The sequence below is a fragment of the Agelaius tricolor genome, unplaced genomic scaffold (genome assembly GCF_023055355.1).
Source record: "Agelaius tricolor isolate 1412-34295 unplaced genomic scaffold, bAgeTri1.0.p SCAF_5, whole genome shotgun sequence".
In the NCBI taxonomy this organism is placed as follows: Eukaryota; Metazoa; Chordata; class Aves; order Passeriformes; family Icteridae; genus Agelaius; species Agelaius tricolor.
Genome location: NW_027269265.1, coordinates 50499774 through 50515033, shown reverse-complemented (window position 1 = coordinate 50515033; position 15260 = coordinate 50499774). Strand labels below are relative to the sequence as shown.

Here is a 15260-nt window from a genome sequence, read left to right as displayed (position 1 = left end):
CTTGATTTTGGATGTGCTTTTTGAAGTTCTGAAGTTTTTAAGTTCAATTTTAATTTATAAATTAAAAATTAACTTAAAATTTTAAAGTTTTTAAGTTCAGTTTTAACTGCCTAATCTCTCACTCTTGTGAAAAATCTAACTACTCCCAGTGAAATCTCTGCATGTTGCTGTTTTGCTAAGTTGGTGTCCCTTTCAGAAGGTGCTAAGGCATGAGCTTTAGCTGAGGATTCCTTTGCTGACGTTCTGCCTTGCCCTGTGTCTCGGTGCCCCGTGGGTCAGGTGTGCAGAGCACAGGCAAGCAGGCAGGTGTTGAGCACAGGAGGAGCCCTGCAGGTCTGTTCCTCTGGTTGTTTTCAGCAGTGCTACTCGTGACACTGACCTGAATCATCCATCCAGCTCCCTTCTGATGGCAAACAAATGTCATAGGGCTTCCAGCACCGGAGGGAGCCAACAGGGAAGGTGGAGAAGGACTTTTTACAAGGACATGTAGTTACAGGACAAGGGGAATGGCTTCAAATGGAACAAGAGTAGGTTTGGGTTAGGTATTAGGGAGAAATTCTTTGCTGTGAGGGTGGTGAGGCACAGGAGCAGGTTGCCAAGAGAAGCTGAGAATGTCCCATCCCTGGAAGTGTCCAATGCCAGGCTGGATGGAGCTCTGAGCAACCTGGTCAAGTGGGAAGTGTCACTACCTATGACAGAGATGGGAATTAGATGATCCACAAGGTCCCTTCCAACCCAAGCTGTTCTATGTTTCTATGCTGATTATTTGTTGATCAAGTCTCTTTTTCTGTGGTCTTCATTAGTACAGAGGATTTAGGGCTGCCAGTTCACAAACTGCAGCCACCAGGTTTAGCAGAGAGAGGCAGCTGCAATTCTTGATGGATTTGGAGACCAGAGAAAGGAGTGTGGGCCAGCCTGTGCCAGTCTATTGGAGAGCACGGCTAAAATACAGATATTGGAAATGCATGGGTCAAGATCCACCTCCAAAGCAGATCTGCTTAGCAGAGATACAGGTGCTGGGGAAGGGAATTATGCTGGGTTCCCTGACAAAATTTGCTTCATAGCACATCTACAAATCCCACAGGTCAAGAATTGGTGTGTGGCTTCAGCACATTCCTTCTCCATGGTAGGGAGGCAATGACAGATGACCAGAGCTCATGCATCCTGTCTTCAGGATGTCTTCTTTCTTACACTTTGAGTTGACCACAAGTTCATTGCATGGCTTAGGAATCCAAAATAATTGCAAGAATCATAAATTGTGTCAGATCCCAGTGCTTTGTAATCACGGAGTGCACTCTTTTAAAGGATCAATTACTTGAGCAATTAATGAAATTGATACTAAAAATTGCAGCTGAACAGTAGAGAATCCATGTTAAACATCTTCAAGCCTTACAATTATTTCAAAGTAATTTCAGTTCTGAAAGAGGTTTTGGTATGTATTCTTTTCCAATAATTTTCAAGTATGAAATGAGGCTCAGGCAGTCACTTTTTTCTGTATCTGTTTGTGTGCTCCATGTCTCACCATAACATCTGAACTGGTTTGCTGATTCAACAGGACTTCATAGCTATTTTTGAGACTGCCTAAGGCTTCATGAAATTTGGAGCCAGATAATGGGAAGAGAAGCAAAGATAAAGACTGCAGTATAAGCTTCTGTATACAAAAAGAAAAAAAAAATCTACAGTGGGAGAGAACCTTCTGGCAAACATCTATTTATGTTTTTTGATCAACTATAAATGCAAAAGAGATGAGACTTCATTAATACCAGTGCTCACAGAAGTGTTACTTTCTGAAGGAAATTGAGTCTACATTTGTTTGTGTTTTCCTCTAGAGAGTTCATCCTTAATAGGAAACTTCCTTGAACTTTGGTTTGTGTTAAAGAGGAAATTTTCATGTAAGTTGCATGAACTTTAAAAGAGGAAAATGTAGGGGAAATAGAGCCTTTAAAGTCAACTCTTTATTCTGCTTGCCTATTATATTTTTACATTATCCTATTTTGTTACGATGTTTACATCACAGGAAAATGGATTTTCTTGAGGACAAAAAAGGTTTATCCATATGGAGTGAGCTAATCTATGGCTTAACTACCTTTTGAGTCCTACTAAGATTTTAGAAGATAATACAGGTAGAACTTGATGGTCATTGATCATAAGGATCTTTTTTACACCCCTCTGGAGAATGTTACAAATAAACCCTCTAAGCTAGTCCATAAATATTGCAAAATATGGGGGCCACATAATCAACACAAAGGAAGTATAGCTATAACCTCAAATAATTTTTTGGTGTCAAAAGATGCACACAAACTATTTTTATGTATGAAAATACTTATTAGACAAAATAACTTGAAGCAGTGGAATAATTGGCATGTATTCAAATTGTGGTTAATTGAATTCTTCATCTGTGGCTTAGAGAGCCACATGGGGTACAGATTCTGCACGGAGGAAGCAATTTTCATTAACGGGATATAATTTAGAATGAGAAAACATATACACTCTGCCTGCAACACAGTTAATAATTAATATGGAATAAATACATAGACATACACTGAGTTACCATATTTCTACCTGTCACTCTGTAGAGTTTCAGCAACTCATTTGCATGCTAAGTAAGTATATTTATTCAGGGAGATGACACTGTAACACCACCTTCAAAAGTGGAAGACCTTTATGTCACAGCATTGGAAATGAGTCATCCTTGTTTTTAAAATGGCAAAGTGAGATCAGAATGGTGATTTGATCTCATGCCTCCTTACATCTAAGAAGTTTGCTGGTTTCTGAAGTGACACTGTACTGTTAAAAGCTGATAACCAATTCCAAAACTGACCATTATTTTTGAGGCTGGTCAGTTTTCCTGAATTAGATTAGAGAAAGTTTAAAACCTCTTAAGAAAGAATATTATTTCTGTTCTGCATTCTGAAGATCTCTAGCATTTATTATTTGGTCTCTCACATATGCTGTTAATATTGGGATGTGTCTGCATGCAAAAAGCAAAGTATTTGAAGGACTGAGAAGAATGTCTTGCAGGATGTGTGAGAAAGTATGTGACATCAATGAGGGAATGGCTGACTGAAAGCCAACAGCACCACAGGGTTCAGGCTCTGTCAGTGGCTTGCTGCATCACTTTAAGCAAGTTGACTTACACCTAATCTCAAAAACAGTTAAAGCTATGTGGTACAAGAAATTCTGTAAATCAAGATCTCAGAATGGGCTTGTGCCATATATACCAACAGAGAACGTGTTGGTACAAAGCCTAACCATGGTTTTTACCTCTAGAAAGGTATGAACAGAATTTTAAGTCCAGTTACTTTTGAGACAGTGCCTTGACATGCAGAAAATTCTTGACTTCAACAAAACTGGAAAATATTCCTTAAATATCCCCTTGAATCAAAGCTCAAAACTCCAAATCTCTTGCAAGGATTTCTTAGCATTTCACCTGAACAGATTCAGTGCAATTTGCCTTATTTCTGCCATATTTATTTTATGAACTACAATGATATTTAATATTACTGAATTGTAGGACTGGACTTCATATTTCCTTCTCTTTTTAACAACAGGTGGTAACAATATTGGCAAACATGTCTGTGTTGGACCAGTGTGCTTCAGAAATCATTCAAGGAAATGGTATGTATTTTAGCTGAATTATAGTTTTTATTTCTTTCTGGAGAGTGAGAGTAGATGAGAATGTAGTACTTAGAAGGCAGAGGAGAAAGGCTTCACTAATAAAGCTTCATTTTACATCCTGTCTCTGCTGCATATTGCACATTGCTGCAGGGTGCAAAATGAGTCCTAGGGTTGGTTCCACACAAACAAAATAAAATGTCACTGTTTTAGGAAACTTTGCATTTGTGACCACATTGTTGGTGTTCTGTGTGTGTGACTTACTCCTAGATGCAAAGCAGTAAAAAAGTAAAAAGTGTTTCAGCAACCTGTATTGTGGTAATACAGGTAATATTGTGGTAAGATGTAAATGCCTTATTAATACACCTACCAGCAAATTCAAGGCCAAGCAATAGAGTAAGATGGGTGATTTTTTTTTGGTTGGGAAACATTAAATTACAGTAAAAATTCAGATATATTGCTTTGCTAGGTCAAGTAGGCCTAACTCATGCTGGGTACTGCAGTGGATTGTCAGGGACAATGACAGCAAGTAAAATTTGTGCACACACTTTGCCATGGAATTTCACAAGAAGCATTTGCCCCCTGGCTTTTGAGAGGGGTTGGCACTCATCCTGTGTGTAAAATGTTTTTTGTGTCTGCCTCATGTTATAATAAACAGGTACTAGTCAGAGGCCACATTCTGAGAATGGTCTTTGAATGCTGGAGAATTTAGGTACTTTCTTCTCAACTCTGACTTTTTTGTATGTTGATTGATTATTATCCAGCTGCATGGTTCTGATGATAATTCTCTGAATTATTTATGCAAATGTTCTAACAGTTAAAATCCTCTGATGCTACCTGATGTAATCTGAATGCCTAATAGCATATGGAGTCTAATAGCACATAATTGTCTTTACACTTAAAATAATCTAGAAAAGAGAAATCATCTTCTTTTTTTTGTGGTGCTACAAGAAGAATATCAACTCCTACAGGCAACAATAAGTTAATGAAGCTACTTTGACAGGGATAACATTGTCTCTTCTGGAGTGAAGTGTTATACAGTAAATTCAAGAAACAGAATTTCATAATTTCCTTTATTAAAGGATTCCTCATTCTAAAATAGCCTTAAACAGTTTGAGAAGGAAACTTTTAAAGGCTTGCTTAAAAATATGTAAGTAAACAAAAAACTAATTACTTGAATTGAGAGTGAAACTTCATTTAGTGACCTGAAATATGTCACTACAGGTTTTTCAGTTAGTGATTGCCTTCAGGTTAATTTAGAAGCAAATAAGGAATTACATTTGGTTGACTGAAATAAATTAGTGAAATTTAAGATTCCAACTTTTAGAGGAGGGAAGAGTTAGAGCATTTTGTAGTTCCAGAAGTTCTGTAGCTTCCTAGTGAAGACAAACTTATGCATAGATCAGATGTGCCTGGGTGCTGAAGTAAAAATTGCAGCCTTCATTTATGTATTCTCCATTCTCCCTTTTTGGGCAGTGGCTGGTCTGTTTTAGCCCAGCTTTCCTTTCCCCTTTACTTTTTTGCACTGAGATTTTTGTTGGAGAGTGGATAATGATGGCCCTTGTATTCTTTCAGGTGTTCAGCTTTTAATGGAGATGCTCTTTGAGAAATCCTCCTCTGGAAACCCAGCAGAAGCTGCAGCTTGTGAGCGAGTCCAGCAGAAATCTGCGGTGACCCTGGCACGGCTCAGCCGGGATCCCGAGGTGGCAGAGGCAGCTGTAAAACTCAGCTGTAAGGATGTGTCCCCTGCTTAATGGCACTGAAAGAGGGAGCAACTGCCAGTCATGGAGAAGCTCTTTTTAATGTTTAGCCTCACTTGGTGAACTTTGTGAGAGAGATTCCCTATAGAGTCTGTCCAGAGGATGACAGAGGAGATGGAGCTAAATGAACCTCTGGCTTGTTTCCCAGAGGAGCCTGAGGTGCAGCAGCCACTCAGCACAGAGCTGTGCCTTGCTGTGCCAACTGACACTGCTGCCTCCTCACTCCTTTATGCAGGGTCTGTCAGGGCACAGAAAACTGGGACCCCAGCAGGCCCAGATGTGATGAATCCAATGGGAGGGAATGTGTTCTTCGGGTAGGAATTTTTAAGGGTGTGTGGGAGGATTGGTAGGGAAGAAATGGAGGTCACAATTTCCACTCTGAAATTGCAGCAGCAAGTAAACCCAATTTATTTGTTTATGCTTTACAACTATTAATTATGACTGCTCTGAACTGCATAGCTCCATGGAAGGTCCCTTAAGTATTTGCATATCATCTTTGCATTAGAGATCATATCTACTAAAAAAAGATAAATATGATGCATCTAAAAAAATATCACAAAATAAGATGTTGTTTTTCTAAATTATTTCTCCTGACACTCTTTTGTTGCTCTCAGGTATTCCTCGCCTGATTAAACTTTGCAGATCACCAACAGAAAGAAATAATAGTGATTCTGTCTTAGTGGCATGTCTGGTATGTACATTTTAGTCTTCCTTTCATGCTTATACTGGAAAATTAAGGAAAAAACATCCCTCTAGATTTCAAAATGCATAAGTATTGCAGAAATGTTTTAAATTCATGTCAGGGTCTCCTGCTTTTCCCCTTAAGCATAATCCTGTACACTGTCAATTATTCATCCTCAGATTGAAGATTTAAGCACATAAGGAAAAATGGCTTCATCTTCACATTATTGGGCACCAAAAAAATTTCCTTGGAACACTTTGGAATTTAAGGATTCATTAATTCCTAAATTCCATTCTGTGATGGTTCTATGTTTGTTGAAATTAGCCTTGAGTCACAGGGGTAGCAGCCCCTTTATCTGCACTCACTCATATATTTGAAAATATTTATGTAAAGCATCCAAAAAGAGGAAAAGATATTTCTTGCTTCCACTCCAATCCAGTTTTTTCTATTTGAGTCACCAAGACAATACAGTGCCCAGCAAAGAGTGGACAGCAGAAGCTTAAGACTGTCTCTGCTTGGGAGAAAGATCCCATCTGCTGGCCCTTCACTGCATGCACTGTGAGCCAAATGCCAGAGCTGAATGATTGCACCAAGCTTTCTGTGAGAGGCCTCTGGGGACATGGGTGATCTAGGGCTGGAGCACAAGCTCTGGTGAATAAAGACTGAAGAATATCATTTGACAGTGCTTTGTGATATTAATGTTATTTTAAATGTGAAAGTAACGCTTGGTTATTGCAGCTTGTTCATTTAAGCAGGTCTCATTCAGGATGCAGAAAGTATAAATGGGAGCATAGAAAATGCTGTGATTATTCTTCCTACATGCCAGGAAGACTTGTTAATCTTGTGTGGTCAGAGCAGAGACCACAGAGCAATGGCAGCACACCAGACTATGATTTTTCTGTCTCACTGAAGTTGTTGCTGCACATTCCTTGAATCCATGCCTATTGCTTGAGACGTTTCCTACCTCCCTGTCTCAGAAACTCTGCTTCTCCTGATATTTTAGTAATTGCCTGAAGATGTTTTCTGATAAAAATGTGGCAAAAATATTATTCTCGAGACGTAAGCTGCTTCAGGCTCTGATAGGTATTGTCCCTGGTGTCTGAGGGCTTGCTCTGTACTTAGACATGCTGCTCAGGTCTAAAAGCAAAGTGCCCCAAAATAATTGCCATTGAAGAACTTTGCATGAGGGAAGAGTCATCTGACAGATGAAGACAGTGAGAAGAGATTACCCAGGCAGCAGAACTCATAGACCTGCAGAGTTCAGGTTTGAGTTCTGGCTGTTATTTAGGTATGGTTATAATGGATTTCTGCAATGAAGGCTTTGCCAAACTGAAATGAAACCTTTGCCAAACTGCATTGCAATGATACTGTTTTGTTTTTCTAGGCAGCCCTGAGGAGACTGGCAGTTATGAGTCCTGATGGGCTGGAGGATTCCGATTTTCAGCAGCTGGTAAAGCCCAGACTCGTGGATTCTTTTCTGCTGTGCACAAATATGGAAGAGAGCTTTGTATAAATGGGAGCCAAACACCTTTGAACAATGATGAAGGTGATAGGTACACAGTATGATAACACATGTACAATTTTATTTTGGTTTAGTCCTGTTGTTATTTATGACTTATTTATTCTAAACCCATGAAAATGTGGTTTGTCAGAGCAAAGGCAAGAATGAGAAAGCTTGTTACTATGGTTTGCAAAGGTAATTTTTTATTTTATTTTCCTGCCAAGACACACAATACCTTATCATTGCCATCTAGCACAATGTTTTGTTTAATATAGTTGAATTAAGGTAATGAAGCCAAGAATTTTTTGTTTTGATATTTAATGCTTCTGATGATGTTTTTTCACTGATATTTTTCTATAGTTAAGAAATTTTGTAGGTTTTTTAATAAATGTGTTAGCCTCATCTATATTAGGAGAAAAATAATCCTAAAAGCTGCAAGTATGTGCTTTGAAATGAAAGGGATGTTACAGTCTGAGTCCAGTTCTTAACTGTTGTTATCTTTTAATAGAATTAAGTAACTGAGAGAAAAATTTCCAAAAAATGTTCAAGTACTGGCTTCAAATGATGCTTGAATACATTCTTAGTCTGTATAAAGATGTGTTCCATCAGAGGATACACACTAACAGAAAGCTCTTTATTTACATTGACTGAAATATCCTAAAGAAGTCCATAGAATTCTAGAAAAATCTTGGATGGTCTATGTGTGTTTTATCTCATAATGTAATATTTTCCTCCTATGATTTAAAACCATTATACAATGACAATTTTCTCTCCTTTCCAAGCCTTACAAGAACTGGAAGTGCTAATGTCCAGACATGTTTTTTAACATTCCAAGCTACTGTTTTTGTGAAAAGTTGTTCACATTTACACTAAATAATCTGAAGAATTTAATCAATTGTAACTTGAATTTTCATTTTTCTGGCTTGTTAACTAGTTCTGTATTTTTAAAACTTAAATGGGATTCTTAGGAGATCTGGAAGTTGAGAAATGGATGATAACATAAATAACAGATGTGATTTTTGAAATCAACTTTTTTTTCCATGAGCATTCTTTTAAATTCTTTCTTTTTCCTTTCATTGAAAAACGGCATCCACTGAAAATTACTCAACCAACAATATCTGGTAGTGGGGTTTTTTTTCCTTGATTTTTCACAAAGCACTCTGTAGATTATGAAAAAAGTTGTGATTTTTTTTTATGGCTTCCAAACATTGCTTTGGATCGCTTTATGATCAGCAATTTCAGGGTTCTAGGATATCTGCCAAAACCTCCCCACATTCTTTTCTTGCTGTATTTTGTAGATATATTAAGCAGCTTAATTAATTAATGTTTCTTTAGTGTTGTGTGGTGTTTGGATGAAAAGCACCAGGAAATTGTGAAGCTGTGATTGCCTTCCACATTTTCTGTATATGAGAAATCTGTCTTGCTTTAAGCAGTGAGACAAAGGTGGTCCCTTTTTTCTCCTGTGATTGTATGAGTTAAGAAGTCTCTGCCTTAATGTCTTTCTTATGAGCTCTTCATATAATCAGCTCTATCTTGACTGAATTTTAAAACCTTACAAAACTTACAATAACCTCTGTCATGAGCAGCTGTTCAAAGGAAAGTGTTGGATCAGATGTTCTAGTAAGCACAGAGATGAATTCTGATTTTTTGCTTACTTTGAGACAGCTTCTTAAGTTTCTAAGATTATTGAAATGTATGATACTGTAAAGCTATGAAAATATTGTATTAGTGATGGACTTCAACACTTTCCTTCCTAAGCAGAAATACATGTGTGAGCCATGGTTGTCTTGGTAGAAACAATAAATTAATAAATTTCATAAAAAAACTAATAAAAAAAAAGTTATCATTCTGAGAGCATGGCAGTCCCTGATAAAACACATCAAATTCTGTACTGAATTTCTGTGCAGAACCTCATTCTGTCAGCTTCAGCTAACAGGAGAGATAGGAGTTTCTAGATAGAGTAGGTTTTATCCCATAATAGGTAAATTTAAAATCTCTTTTAAAGAAATTTTCCACACATGCATGCATAGTGAACTGAAAGGGCTATTAAGAAGATGCCATCATGGCTCATAATGTTTTAATGTAATTTCTAACAGATCAATCAAATATTCAGTGAGCAGGTTGGTAACAACTAATTTGCTCTTAAATACAGGAATGTGAACCCACATTGATTGAATTTACTACAGACACTCTCAATCTGCAATATAAGTCCATAATTCTAGGCCCATATTTTCCATTTAAATGTGTTCATATTACAGATGTGGCTGTTCATATTACAGAAGAAGAGAACTCTTAGGTAAAACTCATATTTGCAGCAGAAAATATATCTTGAAAGAGCCATTTCAGCAGACCTCTTGTCACCTAAGTGTCCTCAAAAACATTTTAGGCTTTGATTTTTTCACCTAGAGCTGTGCACTTTATTTTTGTATATGCTAAAGTTTATGGGAAAATAAACATACCTTTAATTTTACTTCTTGATTCACATGGAAATAATAAGTCATTAAAAATATTGATTTATTTTTCTCATTACTTCTGAATGAGAATTCTGGATTCCGAATGAATTCTTGATTCGAAACGTTCGCTTTGAAAGTGGCTCTTCAGCTTTTAAACAAAACAAACAAAAAAGAAAAGTTTAAGCCAGAATAAAAATTTTTTGCTTTCAAAATGTAGTATAAAATACAATATTTAATATCAAGAAATTTTCACTAAAATAAGTACTGTGATGGCTTAATCCGCAGACTCCCTGCGTATATACATATACAGGTAGGAGTAAGAGTGGAGAGTATGTGTAGTACATTCCCAAATCAGCTCATTTATGAGGACTCATTGACCTATAGAGCTGGAATGTAGGTTAGGTATTGGTTTCCTCTTCCTGGAAAATGAATGTCAAACTTGTTAGAAATGTTCTTGTTTCCGTTAAATTCTTCTGAACTTTTTCAGTTTTGTATGAGATTAGAAATGCTAAACAAACATGCAGTGAGCTGCAGGATTCTTTGTAATTTTGATTTACACTCCAGAAACTTTGGACAATGTCTTCAAATTTCAGCTTTGGTTTCAAACTGTTTACAGATATTCAGGGCCCAGATGTTTCATTCATAGAATAGTTTGGTTATTCTCTGTTTATTGTGTACTTGGTACATGAATCACTTATGTGGAATTTTACTTGTCTGACCTTTTCAATTTAAAATTGTATTTACAAAGAATAAAATAATGTCTTTGTAAGTTGCATATCTTAACTATTTTTTGGATTTGCCTGTTAGTATCCAAAAGATTACTTCATTTGTAGGGTTTGCCTTTGTACAAGACTGATTCTGTTCTCTTATATGGCTTGTTCCAAATTTTTGTGCTATCTCCTTTTAGATAACAGCAATGAACAGTCAAAATAACCTTGGCTTTTGTATTTTGAGGAATCTGCTTTGATATTCACCTTTGATTTATATTAAATTTAATGTATTTAAAGAAGCACACTAGACAATGTAAATTATTCACCAATGTTCTCATTTTTAAGGGGAGGGGAGGGAAGATGGCATTAAGCATTGAAAGAAAGTGTTTCAAATTTCTCTCAATTAAGCATTGAAAGAAAGAAATTCCAGAGTGAATTTGCTAATTGGAGTTGGAAGTGCAGAACTGGTGGGAAGGTGAGTGAATACTTTTGGCCCTTGACAAGCTAAAGAACTGGGAACAAGAAAAACACAGGATCATCTATTCTAGATACTTATGTGCTTTGTGGACATGCTTATCTCTATTTTCTGGCTTGCTCTTGGATCTGAGTTTCTTTTTCCAGCTGTGACAAATTTCTTCCTCTTGGGAGTGTATTTGTGTAATTGCTAGTTATCTAAGAGAGTTGCATTCCAAGGTCTAGTCCTGCTAATTATTATATTGATAAGGTTTTTGCTGAGAAACTAAGTAACAAAAATACCTTGTTAAATAAATGTAATTAGGATCACCTAGAACATAAAGAAATGATTATTGTTCTTACAACAAGGGGAAGGACAACATATCCTCCAAAAAGCCTGAGAGAAAGCATGGGATGTCAGCTTATACTTTCATGTTTTTGGTACTTTTACAAGCAGACCTGCTAACTAAGATTTTATGAATTAATCAGTTTTCAACCAAATAATCATTGAATCAGAGAAATAAAAGTAAGACCACTAGACCTACAGACCAAATGCTGAAAAATCAAAGATTTTTCTCTTTAATTTTCAACAGCTAATTGCTGACTTATTTTAATAACTGAAGTGTGCCTAGAACCCAAAGAAACCTATGGGAAACCAGTGGGGGGAAAAAAAGTAGCTAGTAATGCTGCTAATTTGCTTTGGAAAGGAATTTAAAAGGATCAGAAGGCTTAAATGATGTGAAGAAGGAGGCGTGTATAATGCAGTGCCTCACCTATCACTGTTTGATCACCTGTGCTACAAATCACTGATCATATCCTCTTCTTCAAACTTTCTGGATTACCTCTGGGTTTTAACCAGATTTTGTCCACATTCCTCACAACATTTACAATGTGGCCTAATAATGCATATGTCTTCTAAGTGATCTAGTCTGATTTATTTATATTTAATACCCCATATTGTAAAAATTTCCTTTTTTGAATAGTTCTGAAAGGATAAACCTAACAATTTATGTCTCTTATGTATGCTCCTCAGGTGAGACAAAGATTATAATAAATCAAGCAGGTATATCTAAAAGGATCCAAAACCAGACATATATGTTTTCACTAGCATCAAAAGAATAATTATGGGTCCAAATAATCTAGAGGAATCTTATTTGATGCTGCTTTTTCTGACTTCTATAAGTCAGTTTGCTTGCACTGAAGTAAAGAAGAGCCAGAGGTAACCCAAGGTTTCCGGGATCTTGCTAGAATTAGATGTGTAGAGGTCTAACACATAAAATAAGTATAAATAAATCTTACAATATGAAACTAAGAATAAAAACTTTTTTTTTTTTCAGAGCAGCAATTAACACAAATCAATGATTTTAAAGTTAATCCTATCAGTAGAAGAAATTATCATGTGCTTTATCTAGGGGGGGATAATGAACTGTTAGAAGTTCAGTTGTGCAAGCATAGTCCAGACAAGTAATTTAGGTCCTTTCTGTAGACCACAGAGAGAAGTATGGAAAAATAGTGCTCAAAGAAATAATGATAGCCCTCAAAGAAATAATGATTTCTTTGAGGGAGCTGTCTAAACACCCTGACATCTGACTCTTAGTTCAGATCAGGGGAGATGAATTCCAGGCTCAGTCTGGAGACAAATGGGAGGCACTTTTCCAACTGGGGTTTTACATGCTGTTTACATATCAAGCACAATTTCCCTCAAACCAGAAAAGTTTGCAAGATCAGACTTTTAAAATGACAAAGACATCATTTGCTTGTTTGGTATGTGCTAACTGATGAATTCTGTTTGCCACTGTTTTAAAACAAGGAATAGCTGCACCAACTCATTGATAAAGCTCATGATAATGTACCAGATTATAGGTTTATTATTACAGAAAAATATATTGTATTTGAAAAAAAAGGGAGAAGAAAAACAGACACTAAGTAAGAACTCCAAAGTGAGCTATTCTAGACAATATTTGAAATACCACTGCACTCATCAATAGTATTGCACATGCCAGGAAAGCTACTGCTCCCCAGAAAACAAGAGAACAAACACAAATCCCCTCAAACCCAGTGCACCTTCTTTCCCAAAAGTAATCAGCTGAGCTGGAAGAAGAAGAAAGGACACTTCATTACAAGGTGGAGCCTGGAACAAAACAGCATCACAGCACAGGTAAGACACAGATAAATGAGGACTACTTCCAGGGGCTCCAGGCTATCCTATAGCATCCCATGCTGGCTTGGAAGTTGCTTACTATCCAGACCATTGCTAAACCCATAGAAGTCTCTGTTGCTGTGCTTACTGTGGCTTAATCTTTGAGCTGGCAAATGTTGGGAACCCTTTCTTGAGTCAAGAATATGCTTTCCATCAATGTTGCAGATGACAGATACGTGGTAGTTCAAAACTTCATTCCTCTCTAATTTTCTCTAGGCCTTTCCTCCTGATGGCAACAGATTAATGCTCCCCTTGAGAGTGAATGGCAGGTGAAGGATTAGCTCAGCTCAGTACAAGGGAAAGCTGCTGAGAGCTCAAACCCAACATCTGTGAAACTGGACAGTGACGTTTTTTACGAGGTATTTGCAGGTGCTGTCTCACTGCTCTCTTACATCTGCATCAAGGCAATCTCTGGGTGTAACATCTTGGCTAAAATTTTGTCTGTTTCCTAACTTGCACTGTTATCACCATCTCACAACTATTTCTCCTCAAATATTATCTATTTTTCTTTTTTGAAAGCATCATACTTACAGTAGCCAACACTGGGTAGTGCACTCAGATGGAATTTTGGGATTCTGCTGCAAAGACCAGATGAATATTCATTAATTGTTGCCATTCTCATTTTCTGTTTCTCTTGCCTATCTAAGCTAAAAACTACAGGAGTGAAGTGTTCCTCTCCATCCTTTTGTATGATACTGAGGTCTCTGAGATTGTTCCTTTCATTTGAGGCCACTTAAAGAGAATTTATTTTGAAAAATATTAAAAACAAAGACCAATTCTTTTGACAGTATCAGTATGGTATTTTTGTTTGTGACCCTCGGATATTCCTTGTGTGCAAATGTCTTTGGAACTTTTTTGCAGTTAATAATCTGACATGGCTGTAATAGAAATGCCTTTTGTGTCCAGCACCTGTTCATCTGCAGCTTTCATTGACTAAAAACAGCTGATTTCAAACTTTTGTTTTCATTTATAGAAAATTATTTCAGCACTTCTGTTGCTTTCAAGCTCATCTCAGAGCCCCTTTCATGTGGCAATACTTTTGTTGCTTCTCATCCTCAGTGAAAGTTCTGCCTTCTTCATTTATCCTTTGATCACCTTTTTAATTTGTTCACTTTTCTCGTTATGTGTGTCAATAAAATATTGCAGCTGTTTTAATTCAGATTTAAATGCTATCAGTTGTTGTGAGCAATAATCAAAAAGGCTGTTGAAAATGAAATCATTAAAATATGGTTTTGGAAGGGAGGTGTTATTGACACCAGGATCTCAGGCTTTAAGTATTTTGAAGGTACTTTTAAGGTAGAGTGTCTTTCACTATGAAGTATGGATATATTTTTATTGAAAAAATCTTTCTTAAATAGTTGGATTTTTTTAAAAATGAGAAATGTTTTTATTAAAAACACCATAAAAAACTTTTGCAAAAGATTTTACCTAAGAGGTTCTTCTATTTTGTTTTCTTTCATGACATTTCAAAAAGTTTTAATGTCCCTTTTAACCTTGAATCCAGAAATGACAGTGTTATCAGAAAAAAAAATAAAAATCTAATTTCACCCAGGGGCTACTTTTCCAAGCAAATGTCCAAACACCACGTGTTTGGTTTTACTTGCAGCACTGTGGTAGTTCTGTGCTGCAGACTGGAGGTGTGCTCTGGCTGTAAGACCAAGGGACAGGAAATGTATGAAATACAAGCAAAAGCCAAGATCTTGCTGAAAGTGCTTCCTCCTGCTGAAGATTCAGAAAGTCTTTGTCCTTTGGAGAGTTCCCCATGGCCCCTGTGGAGTTCAGGTGTCCCCTGCCTTCACTCAGTACCCTCTGGGCTTATTTAGTTTTTCAAAAAGCCTTGAGTGGTAACTTCTCTCTGTTCCCATCATGACAGCTGAGAGCTGCAA

General features: G+C 36.8%; 1 protein-coding gene across 1 annotated transcript in view; it reads left to right on the top strand.

The window, feature by feature from the left end:
* Window positions 1-11020, top strand: part of INSC (INSC spindle orientation adaptor protein) — a 128808-nt gene extending 117788 nt beyond the window's left edge. The window contains exons 10-13 of the mRNA XM_071427897.1: window positions 3552-3618; window positions 5191-5346; window positions 5990-6066; window positions 7442-11020. Of these exons, the coding sequence (XP_071283998.1) occupies window positions 3552-3618; window positions 5191-5346; window positions 5990-6066; window positions 7442-7570 (429 nt within the window). The 3' untranslated portion in view covers window positions 7571-11020. The remainder of the gene's footprint in view (window positions 1-3551; window positions 3619-5190; window positions 5347-5989; window positions 6067-7441) is intronic.
* Window positions 11021-15260: the final 4240 nt, after the last annotated feature.